Genomic DNA, 21017 nt, shown 5'->3' with positions numbered 1-21017 from the left:
CGACTGCATACTTTATAATGAAATTAACAGCCCAAGGGACCAGGCCGTATTAAATTCTTCAGTTACCGCTATCGAAACATGGTGCTTGACATGGCAAATGAAGATAAATACAAAGAAAACAGTAGCAATGACAGTCACCAGGAAACGGCAACCATTACCCTTTAAATACAGCATCAATGGACAGGTTCTCTCTTCTGTACTAAGTTACAAATACTTAGGTGTAGTTCTAACATCCGACCTCAGATAGAATGAACACGTAACCTACATCACAAAAAAGTCCATGCAGAAACTGGGATATCTGAGGAGATGTTTGCGACAGTCAACACAAGAAATAAAACTTCTAGCGTATAAAACCTACATTAGACCAATCCTTGAATATTGCTGTATTGTATGGGATCCATGGACCCAGCAAAATATCAATAAGTTGGACAGCATCCAAAGAAAATCGGTAAGATTTATATTCAGTTCCTATAGCTGGCGCACTTCACCAAGCATACTTGTTAAACAGGCTGGCTTAGACCCACTACGAATCAGACGCTATCGGGAAAGGTTGAAGATCATGTATTTACTGTACCATGACAAACTAGGAGTAGAAAAGAATAAGTACATTGAACAAGTCACTAGACGCCCAACGCGATCGCATCAATAAAAAAATTAAAGGAATATTGTAGTAAAACCGATGGTTTCAAAAATTCATATTTCCCACGAACGGTCCGAGATTGGAACTTGCTGCCTCCAAACACAGTGGACAGTCGATCCGCCGAGTCATTCTGCAGCGCGCTAAAGAAAAACATAGGTATGTAAATTTTTTATTGGAAACAGATGAAGTATAACCTGTCTTATTTATTTGTTGTGATTTTTCCTATCACAGCGATGGTCTAAAATTAGCATTCATGTGCCTACATTTCTTTTTACTTTTTTATGCGAGAACTGTGCTAAAAATGTTTTGCAGTGATTTTTATGCTGTGTTATGTTTGTTTCTATCTTATTTCCCACTCCTGCCTAAGGCCTCAAATAAGGCTGGCAGTATCTTCGAAATAAAATAAAAAATAAAAAAACAGTAAAATACTTTTTTCTTAGCCGTGCAAGTTGTGAGCACGAGAATAAAATGTGATTAATTGTCAGCTCATCTCCACATTTCTCACATAAGGGTTTGTCTTGTTTTGTCAGTAGAAAGTTGTGTGTCAGGTGTGTGTGTCCGATGCGCAGGCGGCATAAAATTATTTCTATAAAACGTTCCTGATGCCTGCGTAATCTCCATTCTCCCAGAATAGGTTTTACTAAATGTAGTTTGTTATTTTCTTCACTATTCCATGCACACTGCCATTTTTCTGTAAGTTTATTTTTTTCTAACTTCCTGCAATCTGCATAGGGTATATTTACAGTCTGGACTTCCTTATGGTGAGCTTGAGCTGCGCACGTGTCAGCTCTCTCTTGATTCATATTGCAGCGAAGAAGCACACACCCACAGAGAAGGAACACGCAAAAAACACGGACGAACGCTGCACTCACAACTGGTTTACTGCGAAAAGAATTCAAGCTTAAAATGGCTCACGCATCTGCGCACTACAGAAAGAAAACCAAAACAAACACGTGCCACGAAATAACATCTTATCGTATTGCCGCGAAAAGGTTGAATTCCGAAGCGTACAAAAAAACGGATGCATCACTAATGCAGCAATCTGCTTTTTCCTTTATGTGAAAGGCCTCCAGGAGTTCACGTGCCGTTTTATATTTGCTTCTGCCTAGGATTCGAACACTATCGAAACGTGGCGAACATGTCACGCATGACTGGCAGTGCCTAACCAAGTGCACATTCTCTTTGTTCTTTAAATTCCTTTGGTGCTCCCCTAGCCGGTCGTTAATACATCGCCCCGTTTGACCGATGTACACTTTTCCACATGAGTGTGGCAGCTCGTATACCACCTCAGAAGCGCATTGCACATAGGGCGTAGTGTGCTTTTTTCCACACCCGCTTCTCCTTGTTTCGCTTCCGGAAATACGAGGGCACAACTTTGACAGCTTCACCGGCGCCGAAAAAACGAGCGGCACCCCATACCTGTTCGCTACCTTCTTCATGTTATGCGACACCTTGTGTAGGTAGGGGGCAACTTCCGGTCGCAGGTTCATGTTCCTTTCTTTCTTCTTGGAGTTCGCTGTGCGTGCCTTCACTTTTTTCAGGCAAGCTTCTGCAACAGAAGTCACGACCGACAAGGGGTAGCCCGCTGACAAAATTCTAGCCAATTGGTTCTGAAAGCTAGACTGCATCTCATGGACGCATGATTTCTCAAGCGCCGAATCCAGACACAAACTAACTATGCCTCTTTTTATGACCTTCGAATGAGTAGAGTCGTAAGGCAAGAGTTGCTTCTGAACACGAGGGGCGTACATCCAACAAGTATGACCTCTGCCCAACTTCACTCGAATATCTAGAAACTGAAGTTCGTCGTTATCCGGTGTCTCGAAAGTAAATGTTAGTCCCTTTCCATACTTCCTAAAAGCATCTAAAATCTTGTTAACAATAGCGCAGTAGTGTAAAGAGTTCTGCTTGTCCAAAAATATTAAAAAATCATCAACATATCGGTACACTTTGATGACCTCGTCCGAGTTAAAAACTGTGCTTAAAACCTGGTCAATGCTGGCTAAAAAAATGTCACTTAAAATGGGTGCAACGCAAGATCCAATGCAAATGCTTTTCGTCTGTAAATAGAGGTGATTGTTAAAAACGATAAATGTACCTTTAATGTAAAATTCTAAAAGAGTAAAAAAATTGTCAACAGACATGCCAGCCGAATTTTGGAAAGGGACAACACCACTCTTGTCAATGCATTGTCTCAAAGAAGCGAACAACTCTTGGTGAGGTATAGAATAAAACAGATCCTCTACATCGACAGAGAAAGCAAAGCCGATGTTGCGGTCGTTCTTAAGAAAATTAACTACATCTCCAGAATTTTTGACAAGGAACGGATCGTGAACAGTAAGTTGTTTTAAAGATTTTTGCAGAAACTGGCTAACATGTAACTGCCAAGAGCCTTTTTCACTTACAATAGTGCGGAAAGGGACGCCAGGTTTGTGCGTCTTAGCACTAAAGAAAACATTCAAAGCATTACCTTTAGACTTAGTGACTCGCGTACACAAAGTATCATTCCCAACATCCTTGCAGAAGTCGGCTATCTTTTGTTTTGCCGTAGTAGCACGACGCTTTATAAGGGTGAAATTCTTTTCAAGCTCTCTCGTTGGCACTAATTCCGAGATGGCTTGGTATCCAACAGAGCTTAATTTCATGTCCTTGTGTTTCAGCAGTTATTATGTAATGTATTATATTTCCTATTAAAGGTTCCCTTACGTTTCTGGCTTTCAGTGCTGTGATTGCACTCAGCGAGTCCGTGCAGATAATGCTGTCTTGAATGTTTCTTTCGGCTATTTTTGATACAGCCACCGAAATGGCATAACATTCAGCTGAGAAAATTAACAAGCACTGAGGTAACCGAAGTACCTTTTTCCATTTGTCTAGCACCACAGCACTTCCGACGCAAAGTGATGTTTTAGAACCGTCTGTATAAAATGCTGTGTATTCTTTGTACTTTTCCTCTAGTGCCAAAAATTCTTGTAGTATGTGTTCACGTGGAGTTTGCTTTTTCTGAAATTGTGTCATTATGTACTTCCCTACGGCCGGAAAGGTGTACCAAGGTGGCAGTGGTTTCGGTGTCTGGGCGACATCAGGTAGTGTGTCTAAAATACCCAATTCCTGGCAAATTTCTTCAAAACGGAGGATAAGGGGTTGTGACGATTCGTGCACATAAACCGGTGCCACGGCGAGCCGGTCAGTGACTTTTCCTGGAGACGGTTGGCCGCGCCGTCCTGGCGTCGGGTCGCAGCGGAGAGACATGACCATATTTGGTTGTGGCGGAGAAACATGACCATATATGGTAACCGTCGACGGCCCTGTCGAACGACGCTTGAGTGTCCCCGTCATTATGCACCCCTCGAGAGCCACGGGGGAGTGGACAAAGGCGCGGCCACGGCTGAAGAAAGAAGCAAAGGCTTTAAAAGCGGAAGCCGACGGGAGGAAGGGGGAGAGCAATCGGGGGCGAGTGGACGAGAGGGCCGGAGACGGAGCGAGGCAGAAGACTGGGGCTGCGCATTGACCTGAGCCCGGGGTCTAGCCGTCGCTAACGTTCGACCTTCGCCAACGCGCCTCCACGCCTGGCAGGTCATCCAACGACCAGCCGAGAACGAGGGCAGCACAGCCACGAGGAACTCCCAGCCCGGCCGCTGCAGACAACCAGCCATTCATCGAGCCCGTGCCACACCGGCGACGACGAGCCCAGCTTCTGTCCCGTAAGCGACATCGAGCCAGATTCTTTAAATAAATCACTTCAAAATCATTTTGGAGTCTGTGCATCAATCTCCTCACGCCCAGTGTGGACCCAGGGCCATTTTAAGAAACCGGTTCATCCCAGGGTCTCGTCGCATTCGGTTTGTTACTAAAAAGCTGCTTAGACGGGCACTTCGTAACTATGGAGTAGCAGAGATGTTTTGGTAGTGAACGGGTTTTTAGGACATATGCACATGTGAGCATGGCTCTTCTATCTGCGAGGGCTGGTTCGTTACATTCGACATATAGGCTGTTTATTGGTGATGTCCTGTATGCCCCACTTGCAAGGCGCAAACATGAATTATGTACTGCATCTAATTGGTTAAGGTAGATTGGTCGAGCTGAGTTGTACACTATAAACCCATAATCTAGGCAAGAGAGAACTATGCTGCGGTAGATGTGCAAAAGGCAGGTTCTATCAGACCCCCAGCGTTTATGTGAAAGCACTTTTAAGATATTTATTGATCGAGAAGTCTTCTTCTTCAGGTTCTTTATGTGGGGCAAGAAGGTCAGTTTTTTGTCAAACGTTATGCCCAGAAACTTGTGTTCACTTTTTATCGGTAATTCGGTTTCGTAGAGGTGTAGTATAGGATCTGTCGGTAGGCCACGTTTGAGAGAAAAAAGATAGGCCACTGTTTTCTGTGAGGAGAACCGGAAACCATTTCGGTCAGCCCATGTTGAAAGTTTATTTATTGTTAACTGCACTTGTCTTTCGCACTTTGATATGTATGAAGACGTGCAGGCTATCTGCAGATCATCGACATAGATCGAATACATAACAGACCTTGGAATTATTTTGCTAATAGAATTCAGTTTAACAACAAAGAGGATCGTGCTTAAGACACTTCCTTTAGGCACTCCGTTTTCCTTAAAAGTGCCTCTACGGCAGGTTCGGAGAGGTGGGACAGCATTTGATAGTGTATTCCATCCGGGCCCGGTGCTGTCTCTTTGTCAGCGGTCGAAACTGTGCTGATTTCTTGAACAGTAAATAAATTATTATATGGTTCGTTTGTATATCCACTTGTAGGGAGTCTTTGTTTCTCGGCTGTGTATCTACACAGAAATGATTCTGTGTAGTGTGATGAGCTGGTAACTACCGAAAAATATTCACCTAAAATGTATGCCTGTTCTTCGATGTTTGTCTGTATACCAGGAGCTGTTCGAAGGGGAAGTGTGAATGGGGGGTATTTACTATCTAGCTTTCGTACCTTCTCACACATTTCTTTTAATGTGGTTGAGCTATTTATTGATGTCACGCAACTTTGCCAAGAAGTTTTTTCAGCATTACGGCAGATATATCGAGCTTCTGCCCTTGCCTTTTTAAAGTTCATGAGACTTTCATGCGTGGGGTACCTCCGAAAGTTTCCCCATGCTTTGTTCTGTTTCTTTTTTGCTAGTCTACATTCTTTTGTATACCAGGTTTTGTGGTTTTGTTTCACCACTCCAGAAGATTGACGTATAGCCAGGCGCGCAGCGGAGATAATGCACTTTGTAATAATTTCATTAAGGTCATACTTAAGTTATCTTGATCTATTTTTTCTAAGCTGGCATTTTCTTGAAACAATGTCCAGTTGGCCAAATGAAATTTCCAAAGTCGTGGTTTTGTAGGAACGATTTGCGGAGATGATGTTAGGCTTATAAGAACGGGCAGATGATCGCTACCACACGCATTCTTCAAGACATCCCATTTAAGAGCAGTAAAAACAGAAGGCGATGTAAGAGTCAAATCTATGCAGCTCCATTTTCCGGAGCCTGGAGAACAATATGTGTGCTTGCCCCTGTTGAGCAGGCTTATCTTATTGCACAGAATAAAATCTTCTAAAATACGGCCTCTAGTGTCCGTTTGTTCGCTTCCCCACAATTTCGATTGAGCATTAAAATCGCCGACTAACAGATATGGCTCTGGTAATTGTTTTAAAAGGTCTTCTAAGTAATGGAGTGTTACTGTCAGGTGTGGTTGGAGGTATACGGAACATACAGTAATTGTTTTAAAATGTACTACAGATACTGCAACGGCTTCAAATGTAGTTTGAAGCTTCACTTCATGAGCGGCCATGTTCCTTTGAACGACTATGGCGGTACCTCCAGAGAGCCTATTTGGTTGCTCTCGGTCGTGGCGAAAGTCTTTATATTTACTTAAAATATTTTTATGTTTTGATCCATAGTTTGTTTCCTGGAGACACAAAACAACCGGGGAATATAAAGCAAGAATATCTGTTACGTCACTGTAGTTTTTTAGTATGCCTCGACAGTTCCCGTGAATTAGGAACGCCATATCCAATACCTTTTGGTGATATATTTAAAAAACCTATGCTCGCGGTTTTGTGGGGCCTGTTATTGGAGTTTTCGCTCCCTTTTTGTGTTCAAGGGAGTTCCGCCGCCGCTGCCCGCGGAGGCGGGCTACTGCTTATATCCATCGCCTCATGCGAGGCGATCGCTTTCCGCGGAGAACCCGCGGGGGTACGGATTTGTGGCTTCTCCCTACTGGGGGAAGCCGTGCGGCCTACCGGCTCAGGGGCCAGCAAACCTTTCTTTTGAGATGACAGGGCAGCCTTGGCTGCACCTGTCAAAGATGTGGATGGCCCTGCCTGGGCAGTGGCCTGAAGTTGGGTTGGTGTATCACCACTCCCGCCAACTTTGGTTGTGCCAGAGGCCGCCGTCAGGTGCACCTCTGAAATGTCAATGGTGCCGACACCGGAGTGCCGTTCGAGTGGGGGACGGGGCAGGCAAACATCAACGATGGTGTACTAAGTGCTCACTGTCACCAGACGCCGCTCGGCCCCACGGCGCACGGCGGCAACATATGACCTGGCTGTCTCTTCCTTAAACTTTTTCCTTGTCTCAGGGTAAGATATATTTTCTCGTACTTTCAGATTGATGATTTGTTTTTCTTTCTTGAAAACTTCACAGGTTCGCGAGTAGGCTGCGTGTGGACCTTTGCAATTCACACATTTTGTTTCAGTTGCTTGGCAGTTGTCTGTTTCATGTTCGGTTTCGGCACATTTGCCACAGGTCTCCTTGTCTCTGCATGTCTTGCTGCCATGGCCATACCTTTGGCATTTGAAACATCTCCTAGGGTTAGGAATGTACGGGCGCACTGGGCACCTGATGAATGCAACTCGGACAGACTCGGGCAAACGAGTGCTTCCGAATGTTAGAACGATATGAGGTGTTGTTTTTTCTTCTCCGTTACGCCTTATTGTGATGCGGCGAAGGGACGTCACGGTTTGGTCACGCAAATTCTCGAGAAGCGCGTTTTCATCCTCTGTCATTAGCAAGCGCTCAGAAATTTCTCCCTGAACGCTGTTCAGGCTTCTTTGGGGTGTTACAGTAATGTCCAAATCGGCAAGTTTCTCTTGTTTGAGTAATGCATCACTCTGCTTTTTGGATTTCACTTGTACAAGAAGATCTCCTGAGGATAGCTTTTTGGCTTCATATTCCTCGCCTATGTTAGCCACTAGACACTTTTGTATTACAAACACTGATAGCGCTGCCACTGGAGCGTTTTGCTCAACAGCGTGGACTATCAGAAACTGTGGGAAATTTTCAGTAGATTTTGCGGTTGGAACTGCGATTACTTCGGTGCGGTACCGTTTCCGGCTCGGATCGTTTTTTTTTTTTTAGGGGGGAAATTGAGAATCAATGCGGCATGTATGGATTAAGGGTTCCTATTCTGTCACTTGTGCTTCACCCTTATAGACACACGAAGGTCCCGGAGCCCCCCGCCTGGTATACAGATGGGGAGCCCGTCGGCCGGGGCTTGACCATGGCCGTGACCGCCACCGTTCATGGTTTCTACCCTTCACCTTAAAACCTATCGCCACGGTGCGGATGACAGCTTCAGTATGGGAGCTAGGGTCAGTGGTGGCGCCAAGCACCATCACCTTGAGACTCAAGGTGTCCTTGCGGGTCGAGTTGTTTCGTCCGTTCTGAAGTTGAGCGCTACCCAATAATAATGTACGACCACCTAGCCCCTTTTAAAGAACTGCTCTCCAGAGACAACAATATGCATTTGCAAAGGTAATAGCAGTGCAACAGTCCTCCATCCCAAAACAGTTCACCCGGTCAGCACGACCTCCCTCTCCACTGTGGGGTCAGCGGCTCCCTTGTGTGCGCCTTGCTACACCGGGGATAGCGACGAAGTCAAATTTATCAACGCCAGCCTCCAAGCAACTGACACTGTTCATGCTGCACTTTGAATATTGGGACCGCACTCACGTATATGGGTGGCTCAGTGTCCTAAATTTCGTGCGTGCCCGGTCCGTCTTTGAGTTTTGCGGCAGCGGTAGTCAATTCGCCGCTGTTTTTCAGAAACATGTCGCGGCGCGGCGGCGACGACTTTGCCCCCCCCCCCCCCCCTGCGTGTGGACGGTTGACTCATCGCGACGCTGGAAGGCCTTTCCGTCCCGTTCTAGTATAAGAGAGTTTTAGTTTCACATACGTACAGAGTTCACGTACGTAAACGTGAAAGTCCACGTAGCATACGCGCATGTCGCTTCAAACCCTTTTAGTTGCACGTGCAGAGTCGATCACGGTTGTCTAGAGCGCTTGATTGGTGTGCTGTTGAGCAAATTAAATTAAATCTTATCGCAGCTGCTTTGCTGGGGATAAGGCACTGGTACCAGCGCGGTTCGCATGTCTATTAGGCTACTCTCCAACGCAATTATTAACAGTGAAAGTTAATGCCTGCACTTCAGAATTTCGCTTTATTTCCACCGAGGGCCACCGCTCGAGCTCTCTAGACAAGTGTGATCGACTCTGTACGCGACATACTCCGCACGTTCTTCCTAGCGCCATGATGCAGACAGTGCTGTAGCCACTCTAACAGAAGACGAGTGAAAGCCAAGCCAGTTGAACTGCGTTGGAGCGCTGCTTCGTTAGGCTTAACAGCTGGGAAATCGCCTTTATATCTAAAAAAAAAAGCTATTTGTCGCTAGAAACTTTATGCGAGGGTAAGAATGGGCAAATCGAAAGCGTATACAACAGGATATCGCGTTGAGGGATTAGTGACGAAGCGGGTGGGCAGGGCGCCGCCATGCTTGTCAACGCAATATACGTACGCAAGCAACACAAAGACCGCAACGTAAAAATTCGAATCTCACGTACGTACACGAGACTCGCGCAGACCCTTTGCGTTATGCGCATGCGCACCGGTCACCCGTAAGAGCTCTACGTACGTTAAACTCCTACGTACAAGAAACTAACACTTCCTACTATCGCCGTGTGGGTAGAGAGCGCTTGCGCGTAGGGGGACAGGCAGAAGCGGATTGAATGCCCCGGCATCCATCTGGACCTTTGCCGATACCCCTTGTTAGAATCAGGGCTCTTTGCCTTGTTCTTTCACCACTTCTTTTTTTTCTCCTTTCAAAATCTGCTTTTCCTCTGTACGCGGTACCTGAAGAATCTTTTTTTGTGTTGGTTTGTTTCTTTCCCACTAGAACGCGGCGGCGGGAAAATCGCGAGCTGGACAGTTCGTCTGAAGATTTCGGTGCGTGCGGTCGTGAGCGAGGTCAGCCAGGGAAGTGGTCGGCAACCGAGCCTAGGCGGCGGTCTGACGCGTATAGCGAGGCGACGGCTGCCCCGAAGACGCGACGAGCAACCGCGACGAGCAACCCGCGACGAGCAACCGCACGAGCAACCGCGACGAGCAACCGCAGCCCGACGCTCCCTGCGACCGGACCTTGCCACTCTGCAGCTAAGCCATCATTTCTCCCCACCCACTTGAACCCTTTTCTTCTTGGTCTTTTCGCCTGCTGTTTCTCGTCCTAATCGTTTTATTGTGTTTCTTTCTCGCGTAGCATTGCATACTAACTCATTGCATAATTTCCATTTATACAACGCACTGTCGAAGGGAAGATCAGTACTTTTGAATGCACGCAGATATTGTGTGGTTTATATTTAGTGCAGCAAGTTTTCTCGAGAGAAAAGGGTGCGAAACAGTGTCAAACGTCTTCTGAAAGTCCAGAAAAATAAAATCGATTTGTTCGCCGTTCACGATAAGGTCATGATAAAGTCATGAAAAAATTCAATAAGTTGCGTCGTACAGGATAAACCCTTAAGGAACACAAGTTGCGCTGAAGCCAGTAAGTTGTTATTCAGTAAAAATGTCATTATCTCTTTATATAAAGTGTGTTCGATTACTTTGCACCGTGTGGATGTAAGTGAAATGGGCCTATAATTAGCAACCCCTTTCTTTGATTCTTCTTTATGAGTGAAAACAACGTAAGCAGATTTCCAGTCATCTGGAAGGGCACCGCAAAAAGTGACTTGGTGTAAATCGTATAAAGATAAAGAGAAATAGGTTCGGCACACTGATTCAAATTTCAGGGAGAAATACCATCAGGTCCGGTAGCTTTACTTTCGTTAATTTTGTTTAGCAGTGACCTGACTCCACTGACATTTTGCTCTACTGGTTCCGTAGCCTGAACTGAATCTATATGATGTAAGGGAGTAAAATTGTGTTTTGGTAAATATGCTGACCGCAAGTAATTATTTAGACATGCAGCCTTTTCAGCGTCACCTAATACCGCCTCGTTTTTAAAAACTTTTTTACTTATGCCAGCCGGATCTGCTCTATAACCCTTCATGTACTTCCAAAATGTTCGATTATATCTCGTTACCGAGTTTTTCAAGCCAGCGTCCCTTCGCTTCTTTATGTTCTGTTTGCATTCCCTGGTTTCAGCATGCAAATTATCAGTGTCGAACGCTTTTAGATCACTGATAGTTTAAAACTATGCGCCTTTCGTTTCTAAGCTATTCTTAAAATACGTGCAGTCATCCAAGGCTTCTTACGCTGTTTAAGTTTGTTATGATGAATGCGGGGGCTGCAGATATTGCTAAGATCCTTTAGCTTTCTTTTAAACTTATTCCGTAATTTACGAACGTTGCACTAATCTGAAATGTATCACTAATCAGAAATACCAGTCGCGAGTTTGCGCCCGTCCTTGTCTTTTCTCGTCCGTGTCTTTTTTAGCGCAATTCCCTTTCTTAAGTATGTAAAACCGACTCGCCCAACAACGTGCTCTCCTGAATAATCAAAAAGCTTCCTTTACATGCAGGCACAATCCCCATTATCATATAAGTACACTTTTCTAGTCGTTTGTTTGTCTAATACTTTTGGTTTTATTACTTGCGACTAGAGCATGGTGGGGACTTATTCCCGGAATGATATTCACAAAATTTATCATATTTGGCGACTTACATAAAAACAGGTCCAATATATTTGTGTCCCGAGTGGGATTAATGATATAACAAAACACGTTGTGGGGCTAGTTGATGAAGCAATTTTTATCGAAGTTCTCTATAGCGCTACAAAAAACAAGGACACATGAAGAATTACACAGGATGGGCGCTGACACCCACTAACATTAGTGAGGCTTCCACAACGTGCATTTATACACAACGAAGGACCAGAGCGCATGCGGGTGAAATATTTCTGGTAGATTAGGGAGCGCAGACTGCATGCTGTCTCGCAGGGAAACTGAAGTGGTGCTGACGCACGTGTCACCCTTTTGTTTGATAAAAAAATGCTTCGGCCAATTCACGTGCTTACTTCGACTTCGAATTTTGATACGCTAAAGTCGTGGTTCACAGTTTTGGTCGTTGTCATCTTTGCACGAGCGGCAGTGAGCGGGTAGATTTTCAAACGATTCGAAAGCGTTGCTACGTGAACGTTCATGTTCCCTGGCACGTTCGTTCACACAGCGGCCGGTCTGCTCGACACATATTTTGCCACATTTAAGGGCGATTTCATATACCACACCCGTGGCACACTGCACGTACGGCTTTGCGTGCTTCATGCAGCAGCCAGAACTGTCAGGGCTGTTGCTGCTGACCTTGGGACACATCTTGGCTAATTTATTTGGCGCAGAGAAGACCAGCTGCACGCCGAGACAGCGAATATAGACTATTAAATAGACAATAGCATGCAGGCTGCACTCCCTAATATACCAGAAATATTTCACCCTCATGCGCTCTGGTCCTTCGTTGTGTATAAGTACAGGTTGTGGAAGCCTCACTAATGTTAGAGTCAGCGCCCGTCCTGTGTACTTCTTCCTGTGCCCTTGTTTTTGGTAGCGCTATAGAGAACTTCGAGATCAAAGATATATTGGGTTAATCCGAAGGAGTCTATAACACTTTTCATTTCCTAGTTTAAGCATCCATCAGTTGCGTTACTCGCAACTTCCATCACGTCATCGGAAGACAGGCAAACTGAAGTCTCCCGCTAGTAATAAGTGTGACAAGATACGCGTATGACAAGAGAATGCGTCGGAACCATTAACAACCATGATGCCTACCGATCTCCACCCAGACCAAAATTTTCAGATTCGTGACCTTCTGCACTTCTTTCCCGACATTTTTCTGCTGAATAACGCCGTACTGGGCCAAACTCTCGCCATGACGCACCGCATTGACACCGGGGATGCCCCTCTTATCCGCCGCCGCTCTCACCGTGTCTCCCGTGCCGAGATCAAAGTCATCCACGTCGAGGTTGCAAAAATGCTATCTAAGAACATCATCAAACCCTCCCACAGTCGCTGGGACTCTCCAGTGGTACTTCTGACAAAAACAGACCGCTCAAGGCGCCTTTTGCATTGACTATCGACACCTTAAAAAGACCATTAAGAAGGACGTGTATCCCCTGCATGTATTGACTACGCTCTTGACTGTCTGCGCGGTGCCGAGTTCTTCGCCTCAATAGATATGCGATCCGTCTAGTGAAAAATTTCTGTACATGAGGACGACAGTGAGATGACCGCCTTGTTACCCCTGATTGACTTTATCAGTTCAAAGTGATGCGCCTTGGCTCAGGAAACACGCCAGCCGCTTTCGAGCGCATGATGGACGCCCTTTGGCCTGTGCTATTTAGACGACGTGGTTGTATTTTCGTCCACATTTCAGGCCCGCCTCGTTGACCTTTCCCAGATTATTTCACTGCTTCGTCGTGCCGGCCTCCAGCTTAACTATTCGAAGTGCCGTTTTGCCCGACGTCAGACCACAATTTTGGGCCATTTCGTTGATTTCACGGGGGTTCGCCCTGATCCGGATGAAATGCGTGCCGTGAAAGACTTTCCCCTTCCCCGATCTTGGAAGGACGTCTGGAGATTCTTGGGGTTCTGCTCCTACTTCCGTCGCTTCATTCAAGGCTTCGGCGACATCTCGCCCCCTCACCGACCTTTTGAAGAAAGACACCCTCTTCATCTGCGGACGTAACCAAGAACGCTCCTTTTCCACTTTCATCTTCAAGCTGTCCACCACGCCAGTGTTGGTGCATTTCGATGTTGCAACCCGCCCCCCCCCCCCCCCCCCCCCGAAGTCCGTACCGACGCCAGTGGCTACGGCATTGGCGCTGTGCTCTCTCTGCAGCAATACGGTCACGACCGTATCATCGCCTACCCCAGCCGACTCCTCTCTACTTAGGAGCCAAATTACTCCATTACAGAACGCGAGTGCTTAGCCCTTGTCTGGACAGTTGGGAAATGCTGTCCCTCTCTATACAGCCGCTCTTTTACAGTTAAAACCTGCCACCATGCGCTGTGCTGGCTCTCTTCTTCGAAAAGACCCTACAGGCCGGCTTGGTCGTTGGGCATTGCGCCTGCAAGAGTACGATTATACAGCGATCTACAAGTCTAGCAGGTTGCACACAGACGCTGACTGCCTCTCTCGTTGCCCTGCTGGCTAGTCCGACATTCTTGGCACTGCCAGCGACTCCAACCTGTTCTATATCTCTGCCTTCAACCGAAGAACCAAAGACCAGCGCAGCAATAATGAGTTGCGCTCAGTTATCGACCTGCTACACTCCACTCCATCTGATCCCCCCATGCGGCGCTTTGTTCTCCATCATTGAACTCTATATCCCCGCAGCCTTAATCCGCCTGGCCCCGACTTCCTACTCGTTGTGCCCAAGCACCTTCGTTCTGCTATCCTCCAAGATCTGCATGACCTCCCCACTTGTGGCGACTTGGGTGTATCGCGTACCTACGACCGCCTGCGTCGTCGATTCTTTTGGCCCCGTCTCTACCGCTCCGTACTACGCTAGTTTGATGCCTGCGATGAGTGCCCGTGCTGGAAAGGCCCTGCCACTCTCCCAGCTGGCACGCTTCTACCCTTTGATGTGTCCCGCGAACCTCTCTACTTCGTCGCTTTGGGCCTTCTGGGTCCGTTTCCGGAATAAACTTCCGGCAACAGATGGGTTGCAGTTGCCATGGACTACGGTACACGTTACGCGATCACGCAGCCACTTCCAACCAATACTGCTATCGATGCTGCGGACTTTCTGCTGTGCAACCTCAGCTTACATTATGTGCCCGCCAATTTCTTACCGATCGCGGCCGCTGCTTTCTCTCCACGGATTTCGCCGACAGTCTTCGTTCCTGCTCTACTAAGCACAAGCTCACCACCGCCTATCACTCCCAAACAAAAGGCTTGACCGAACGCCTAACCGCACTCTGACCGATGTGTTCGCCATATACGTTTCCCCCGATCATCGAGACTAGGACCTCGCCCTCCCCAATGTTACGTTCGCGTACAACTCCTCCCGCCATGATACTGCCGGCTACTCCCCGTTTTATTTTACCTTTTATGCGGCCGCGAGCCCCAATTCTCCTTGGACACGGTGCTGGCTACTCCTGCTGCTCCGCCATCTGATTAAGCCCGCGACGCAATTGGCCGTGCCGTTCACGCCCATCAACATGTCCGCTCCCGACCACTTATCAGGCAGGCCTTTCAGCAAGAGTTTCACAAGCACCGTCATCGCATAGTCTCTTTCTCTCCTGGTTCTCTCATCTTGCTTTGGTCTCCATCTCGCTGCGTCGGCCTCTCAGGAAAACTTCTGTCTCATTAGGTTGGCCCGTAGCATGTCCTGCGCCAGGTCACCGCCGTCACTTACGACGTCGTTCCCGCCTTCCAGGACGCCACCTCCCGCCATCTTCAATGTGCCGTAGTCCACGTCTCTTGCGTGAAACCCTACATATCGCCGAGCGCAGTTGTGCCCTCAAACAAACCGTGGCGGCGTTCTTCCGGCCTGAGGGCCATGCAATGAATAATGCCTGGCAGACGACGTAGAGGAAGTGCCTGGGTGGTGCGCGCTTTGTCCGGTGCTCCCTGAGATCTGTGCTCTGTGCCCTGGACGTCCTTGCGTCTGACTAGCCTCTGGAGAACGTAACAGTATATATGTATATATATATATATATATATATATATATATATATATATATATATATATATATATATATATATATATATATATATATATATATATATATATATATATATATATATATATATATATATATATATATATATATATACTTTTGAAGGAAGCCAACAGTCACCTATAGCAAGGTGCATAGGATAATTTTTCTTTATTACTTTTATATAGGTTAATTTGTGGCGCTCTATATATATATATATATATATATATATATATATAGGGCTGTTTTTCAAGCGTGTATATATATATATATATATATATATATATATATATATATATATATATATATATATATATATATATATATGTATATATACACTAAAACACACACGTGCACACATATATATGTGTTTGTGTGTGTGTGTGTGTGTGTCTGTAATCAGCGTCATCATACGCCTTACTACGTGCACTGCGGCAAGGTGCTTTCCCACATCTCTCTAATAAACCCTGCCCTCTGAGGGTTAATTGGTTTATTCATTCTGTACTAGTTTCTATTTATTATACACTGCCTACAGTGCGTAAGAGTTGGTTGTCTTATCAGTTTACTTTGTTTGCTGTTCCACAAGACAGAGGAGAAATCATCGTAATGAGGCGCCATCTGCAAGGACTGGCACATTAATTCGGAACCCTAGCGACCGGCATCTCATGCGTACAGAAGCTTCGATGCCCACCATTGCCATATAAACTGCTCCAGCCGGACTTTCAGGAGGGCTGTTGGCCCAGGGGTGGCATGAGTGCAGTCTCGAAGCGTCGGAACCAGGCGCCGATCAAATACAGCATTCTCAGGCAAACATTTTGAAAATTGGAAAATTGTGAGGCACTCGTATAGAAACGTTGAAGGTAATGGTTCATGGTTCAGATATGTCGCAAAATATTTATTTTAAAGCGTTTCCAGCGATCGCATAGGAAACCAGTAGCGGACCCTTTTGACATCAGCAACAACGTGAATAGAAAAAAAAATAAAAAACTGCTGTCTGGTGACCTGTGAATATATTGACTGTTATAGTGAGATCTTGCGCTGTATAAAAAAATTGGGTTCATGAACGGTTTCCTGCTCAAAAGTGCTTTTGTCTAGAATTGCTGGATATTGAAATGCTGTGGTTACATCGTGAAGGCCATCGTAGTGCCTGGCCGGGGGAATGTTACATTCTTCCGGTCATTAGAAATGTGACTTGCTAAGGCAGGAGGACCACGGCCACATTTTCTTGTGGCAGAAGCAAGCCTTGGCAACAAATACACGTTGATAAGCCGTGGATGCACCGCGGCACCTCCGAAATCTTTCTGAGATGAATGAGGAGTGTGGCACGGGCGTCTTCTATGCGCGTGCCGTGAGCGCTGCGCAGGTCGCTACAGAGTGTGATATGTGGTATAAAGTTGAAGAGTTTCGCTGACAACGAAGGATGCGTATTTTGAAGTAGCTTCATTCGGAAAGAAAAGGGCGGCCTTTTGCAGCAAACTGCTTTGTAACAACCGAAAAGGCTGTACGGTGTAAGGCAATGTTTTCGCTTATTTTGGCGTGCTCTTCTACATCATCCTTGAAAAAAAGAGCGCTGACTTCAATGACAAAACGGTCAAAGTGCCACGTTTGCTTGGATAGATAATACAGGTTTAACATCCTTGGAAAATATTTTGCAATAGTGAAAGCTTTGAACTGGAATGTTGACAAGGCAATCAGGTTCGCACAGAAGAGTGCCGCTATTTCCTTGTTAAGTACAGAAGAGCCCAGGGCAGAAGAAATGCAGTTAAGTAGCACGCTCTGTCAGTGCTTATGTGTGCCTTTCGTCCCGTTCTCTTTGCAGGTTTATTTGTTCGCTTGGAGACTTTTACGGCACTGTTATTGAAATGTCGAAGCTAATGGTCTTGTGCGCCAGCGATATCTTTCTTTTAAAGTTTTTACATCGCTGACATGGAGGAATTAAGACCGCAGTTAAGACTTTAATAGCCAAAAATGCATGCCTGTTGAAGTGACGTCTGGTGATATATTGATTGTTAAAGCGAAATCTTAAAATATATGAAACATTTGCACTCATAAATTGTTTCGTGCTCCTCCCTGGTGTCAATCATATCGTCCCAAGTGTCATTCATACTAAAACCCAAAAAACCCTCCAACATCAATAACCTCCGTTCTATTTCCCTCAACACCTTGACGGGCAGGCTCATGGAGCACTTGGTGCTTACCTGCTTGACTTCCGGTATTCGAATCACCCACTAGTTCCCTCCCAACCTCATTGGCTTTCGCCGAGCACTATCAAGAAGTGGAAGGAACGCACGTTTCAAGTAAATATTTTGTTTGGTTGGTGTTTTATTAAATAAAATTGCGCAGTAATTGCTCCATAACTCAGTGGGCACCCAAATCGCACCGTAATAGAAGCAAGGATGGTGGAAGTGAAAAAAATAGAGAAAGAGGTGTGAGGTGCCCAACAGATCCTGGGGGGATTTTTTTGGGTGTGGTGCGTCGATAAAGGTTCACAGACAGCTAATATATGCAAACCTTGAATGGTTCCCTAACCTGCTTCATTAATGTTTCACGCTAAACTGAATAGAAGTTGACGTGAGATTAGGAAAAACTATTCTATTAGTCACATACCAGCGGTCCCGCATTGAAGGGAGCGAACGTAGTCTGGGAGGAGGGCGACAGCTTGTGGCTTCTCCGCGTATACTTTGCCATTTAGGCTATGGCCCTATGCCAACAGCCATTAGAAAACGCGAGGAAAATAAGAGAAAAAATGACACCATATTACAGTTACACGTGCCTGTGATTATCGAAAGTGTTTTGTTGTGTCTCAGAAATATTAATCATTGTTTAGCGTGCCACACGAGCGAAAGCTGTTAGAGCACTGCACAAAATTATCCCGCATTTCTCTCCACTTCTCTGCATCCTTGTCTTCGGTTAGCGTCGCTACTCTTGCTTCTGAAATAGTCAAGCAACAAGCCGAGAAGCATTTCCTTCTGAAAGCGATGTTGTCGCGAATGAACTGAAATTCATGTCGACATCCTAGTCAAAATCAGGAGGTAGAAAGGGGCTTTGACATGTATGCAATACGAAGGCAAGATAACCGGTGCTCTGTAAGGGTAACAGACTAGATTCCAAAGGAAGGGAAGCGTAGCTGTGGGCGAGAGAAAGTTAGGTTGGGCGGATGAGATTAAGAAGTTTGCTTAGATACGGTGTCCGCAGATGGCACAGTACAGAGTTATTTGGAGATATATGGGAGAGGACTTTGTCCTGGAGTGGGCGTAGTCGAGCTGATGGTGATGATGATGGTGTCAACCTGTAATGGTTTGACTTGTTTTACTGGCCTTTCAGCTTGCTGAATCAGTAGGTGAAAATTTGGGAAGATTTATAAGTTGTAGATAGGAATAATTCACAACATTAGTCAGTGAGTTGTACAAGCGAAACTTCTTGACACGACGATGATGTGTAACAACTGAAGCAGACCGAGCGCAAGTGTTTTAATAAATAAGAAAGCATGGTAATTGTAGCCTTGAATTTGCGTCACTTATAGACGAAAACGAATAGAAAAAACTGATGGCGACACATTGCTCCGCCCACTGAACTGAGTATTGTGCTCGATACTACATTTCTGTCGCACTGAAAACTTTCAATGACGTTTCGTTTCTTCCTGTCAGGAAAGAGGATGTGTCCTGGCGAGGCCATGGCAAACGCTGAGGTTTTTCTGTACGTGACGTCACTGCTGCAGCGTTTCCGAATCTCTCCCGAAGAAGGTCGCAGCACGGATATCAGCAAACCCTGCATCACTCCTGGGCAGGTTCCATTGGTCAAGCTACGTTTCGTTCCCCGCTGACAACGTGCTGATGTCACTGCATTAGCACAAATAAAACAGAACACTTCTTGATAAAGTTGTGTTATGTTACTGACCTTCAAGTTTCCTATAGGGTTCACGCGCCGAACTCTAAATTCAATCGGAACGTTGTAGACGCCAGCTGACGTACTTTAACGAAGCAAAAAAGAACGACATTTTTCTTCCCTGTTTACTTCAACGCACCCCGCTGAGAAGCCAACATGTATTGAATCCAGTAACAAAATATTGCCAAAGACCTAAGAAACAAACAGGAGGCAAGAAAAAAGAAGCTATCGGAAAAATTGGCGCATGAGGACTGGGGCACAGCTGCAGCGCAAAAAAGAACAGCCCCATAGGGAAGAAAACTCACAGGGCACTGAAAAATGCTGCACTAACAACTCATTTATTTCACCAGTGCATGGGAAATATAAATGCTCCGCCGCGCATGGGCACAGAGTACAGAAGAAAAGAGGGAGAGACATGCGCGAACGTCATCTTAGAACGTTTCAACATCGTGTGATTCATGTTATCTTTTGCAAGACAGAAGGTCGTATTCCGATCTTTACAAGTCAATTGAAGTATCGCTTACGCAATTATCGGCCCTTTTTATTAAGGTATGCTTCCAGTATTTGACGTGAAGTTTTATCTTTATTTATTTATTTATTTATTTATTTATTTATTTATTTATTTATTTATTTATTTATTTATTTATTTATTTAGTTATACACAGTACCTACAGCGCCCTCATTGGGGCATTATTGTAGGGGGGAAACATCATAAATAAGAACAAACATCTAGTATATAATAAATTAGGCAAATGATGCGGTCTACACAGAAAATACAATAATCCCATGCACACGGAAGCAAAAACAAACAAACAAACAAAATAAAAACCATTGTAGAAAGGCAAACATACCCTAAACACACACATACACACAAAAAAGATACATTTTAAAATACAGCACTGCTTAAAACATAATACACTCGGACAAAAATTATTGCACTTATATTGACAGGTGGCTTTGCAAATCGGTCAGAAATGATGTAGGAGGAGCGGTAGGGACCCGCGAAGGGAGACAGTTCCAATCATGCATTGTTCGTGGGAAAAAACTATATTTGAATACGTTTATACGGCAATTGTACTCGCGCACCTTAAGTGGGTGTTCAGTGCGGGCGGAAATGTAGCTGGGTTCATTAATGTATTTCTCTTTTGGAATTCCAGGTTTATTATTAAGCACATTATAAAAGAAAGAGAGTCTCAAATATTTGCGCCTGTTTTCAAGTAACGGCCATCCCAACTTCTCGCGCAAACCAGAAGAACTTTTTTGGAAATTGTAATCGGCGGACACAAACCTAGCAGCCCGTTTCTGGACGCGCTCCAGCTCCTCAATATTCAGTTTTGTATGCGGGTCCCAAACCGCGCAAGCATACTCAAGTATCGGACGTACAGTAGACATGTATAATGTCTCCTTCAGCGTAAGGGGAACGTCCTTAAAGTTACGTCTGAGAAAGTTTAATGTGCGGCTGGCTTTAGCAGATATGTAATTTACGTGTGTATTCCATGATAGGTCAGTAGAAAAAAATACTCCCAAGTACTTATAAGTTGAAACTGCGGATAATTCAGTGC

At 45.4% G+C, this 21017-nt stretch overlaps 1 protein-coding gene across 1 annotated transcript in view; it reads left to right on the top strand.

Annotated features, from left to right (window-relative positions):
* The window catches only part of LOC144133721 (cytochrome P450 2J4-like), a 443483-nt gene extending 424090 nt beyond the window's left edge, over positions 1-19393 (top strand). Inside the window, exon 8 of the mRNA XM_077666855.1 lies at positions 19218-19393. Within this exon, the coding sequence (XP_077522981.1) occupies positions 19218-19393 (176 nt within the window). The remainder of the gene's footprint in view (positions 1-19217) is intronic.
* The last annotated feature ends 1624 nt before the right edge of the window (positions 19394-21017 follow it).

Source organism: Amblyomma americanum, chromosome 5, assembly GCF_052857255.1.
Source record: "Amblyomma americanum isolate KBUSLIRL-KWMA chromosome 5, ASM5285725v1, whole genome shotgun sequence".
NCBI classification, from domain to species: domain Eukaryota; kingdom Metazoa; phylum Arthropoda; class Arachnida; order Ixodida; family Ixodidae; genus Amblyomma; species Amblyomma americanum.
Note: the sequence above shows the minus strand (reverse complement) of the source record. Positions and strands in the feature narration are given on the sequence as shown.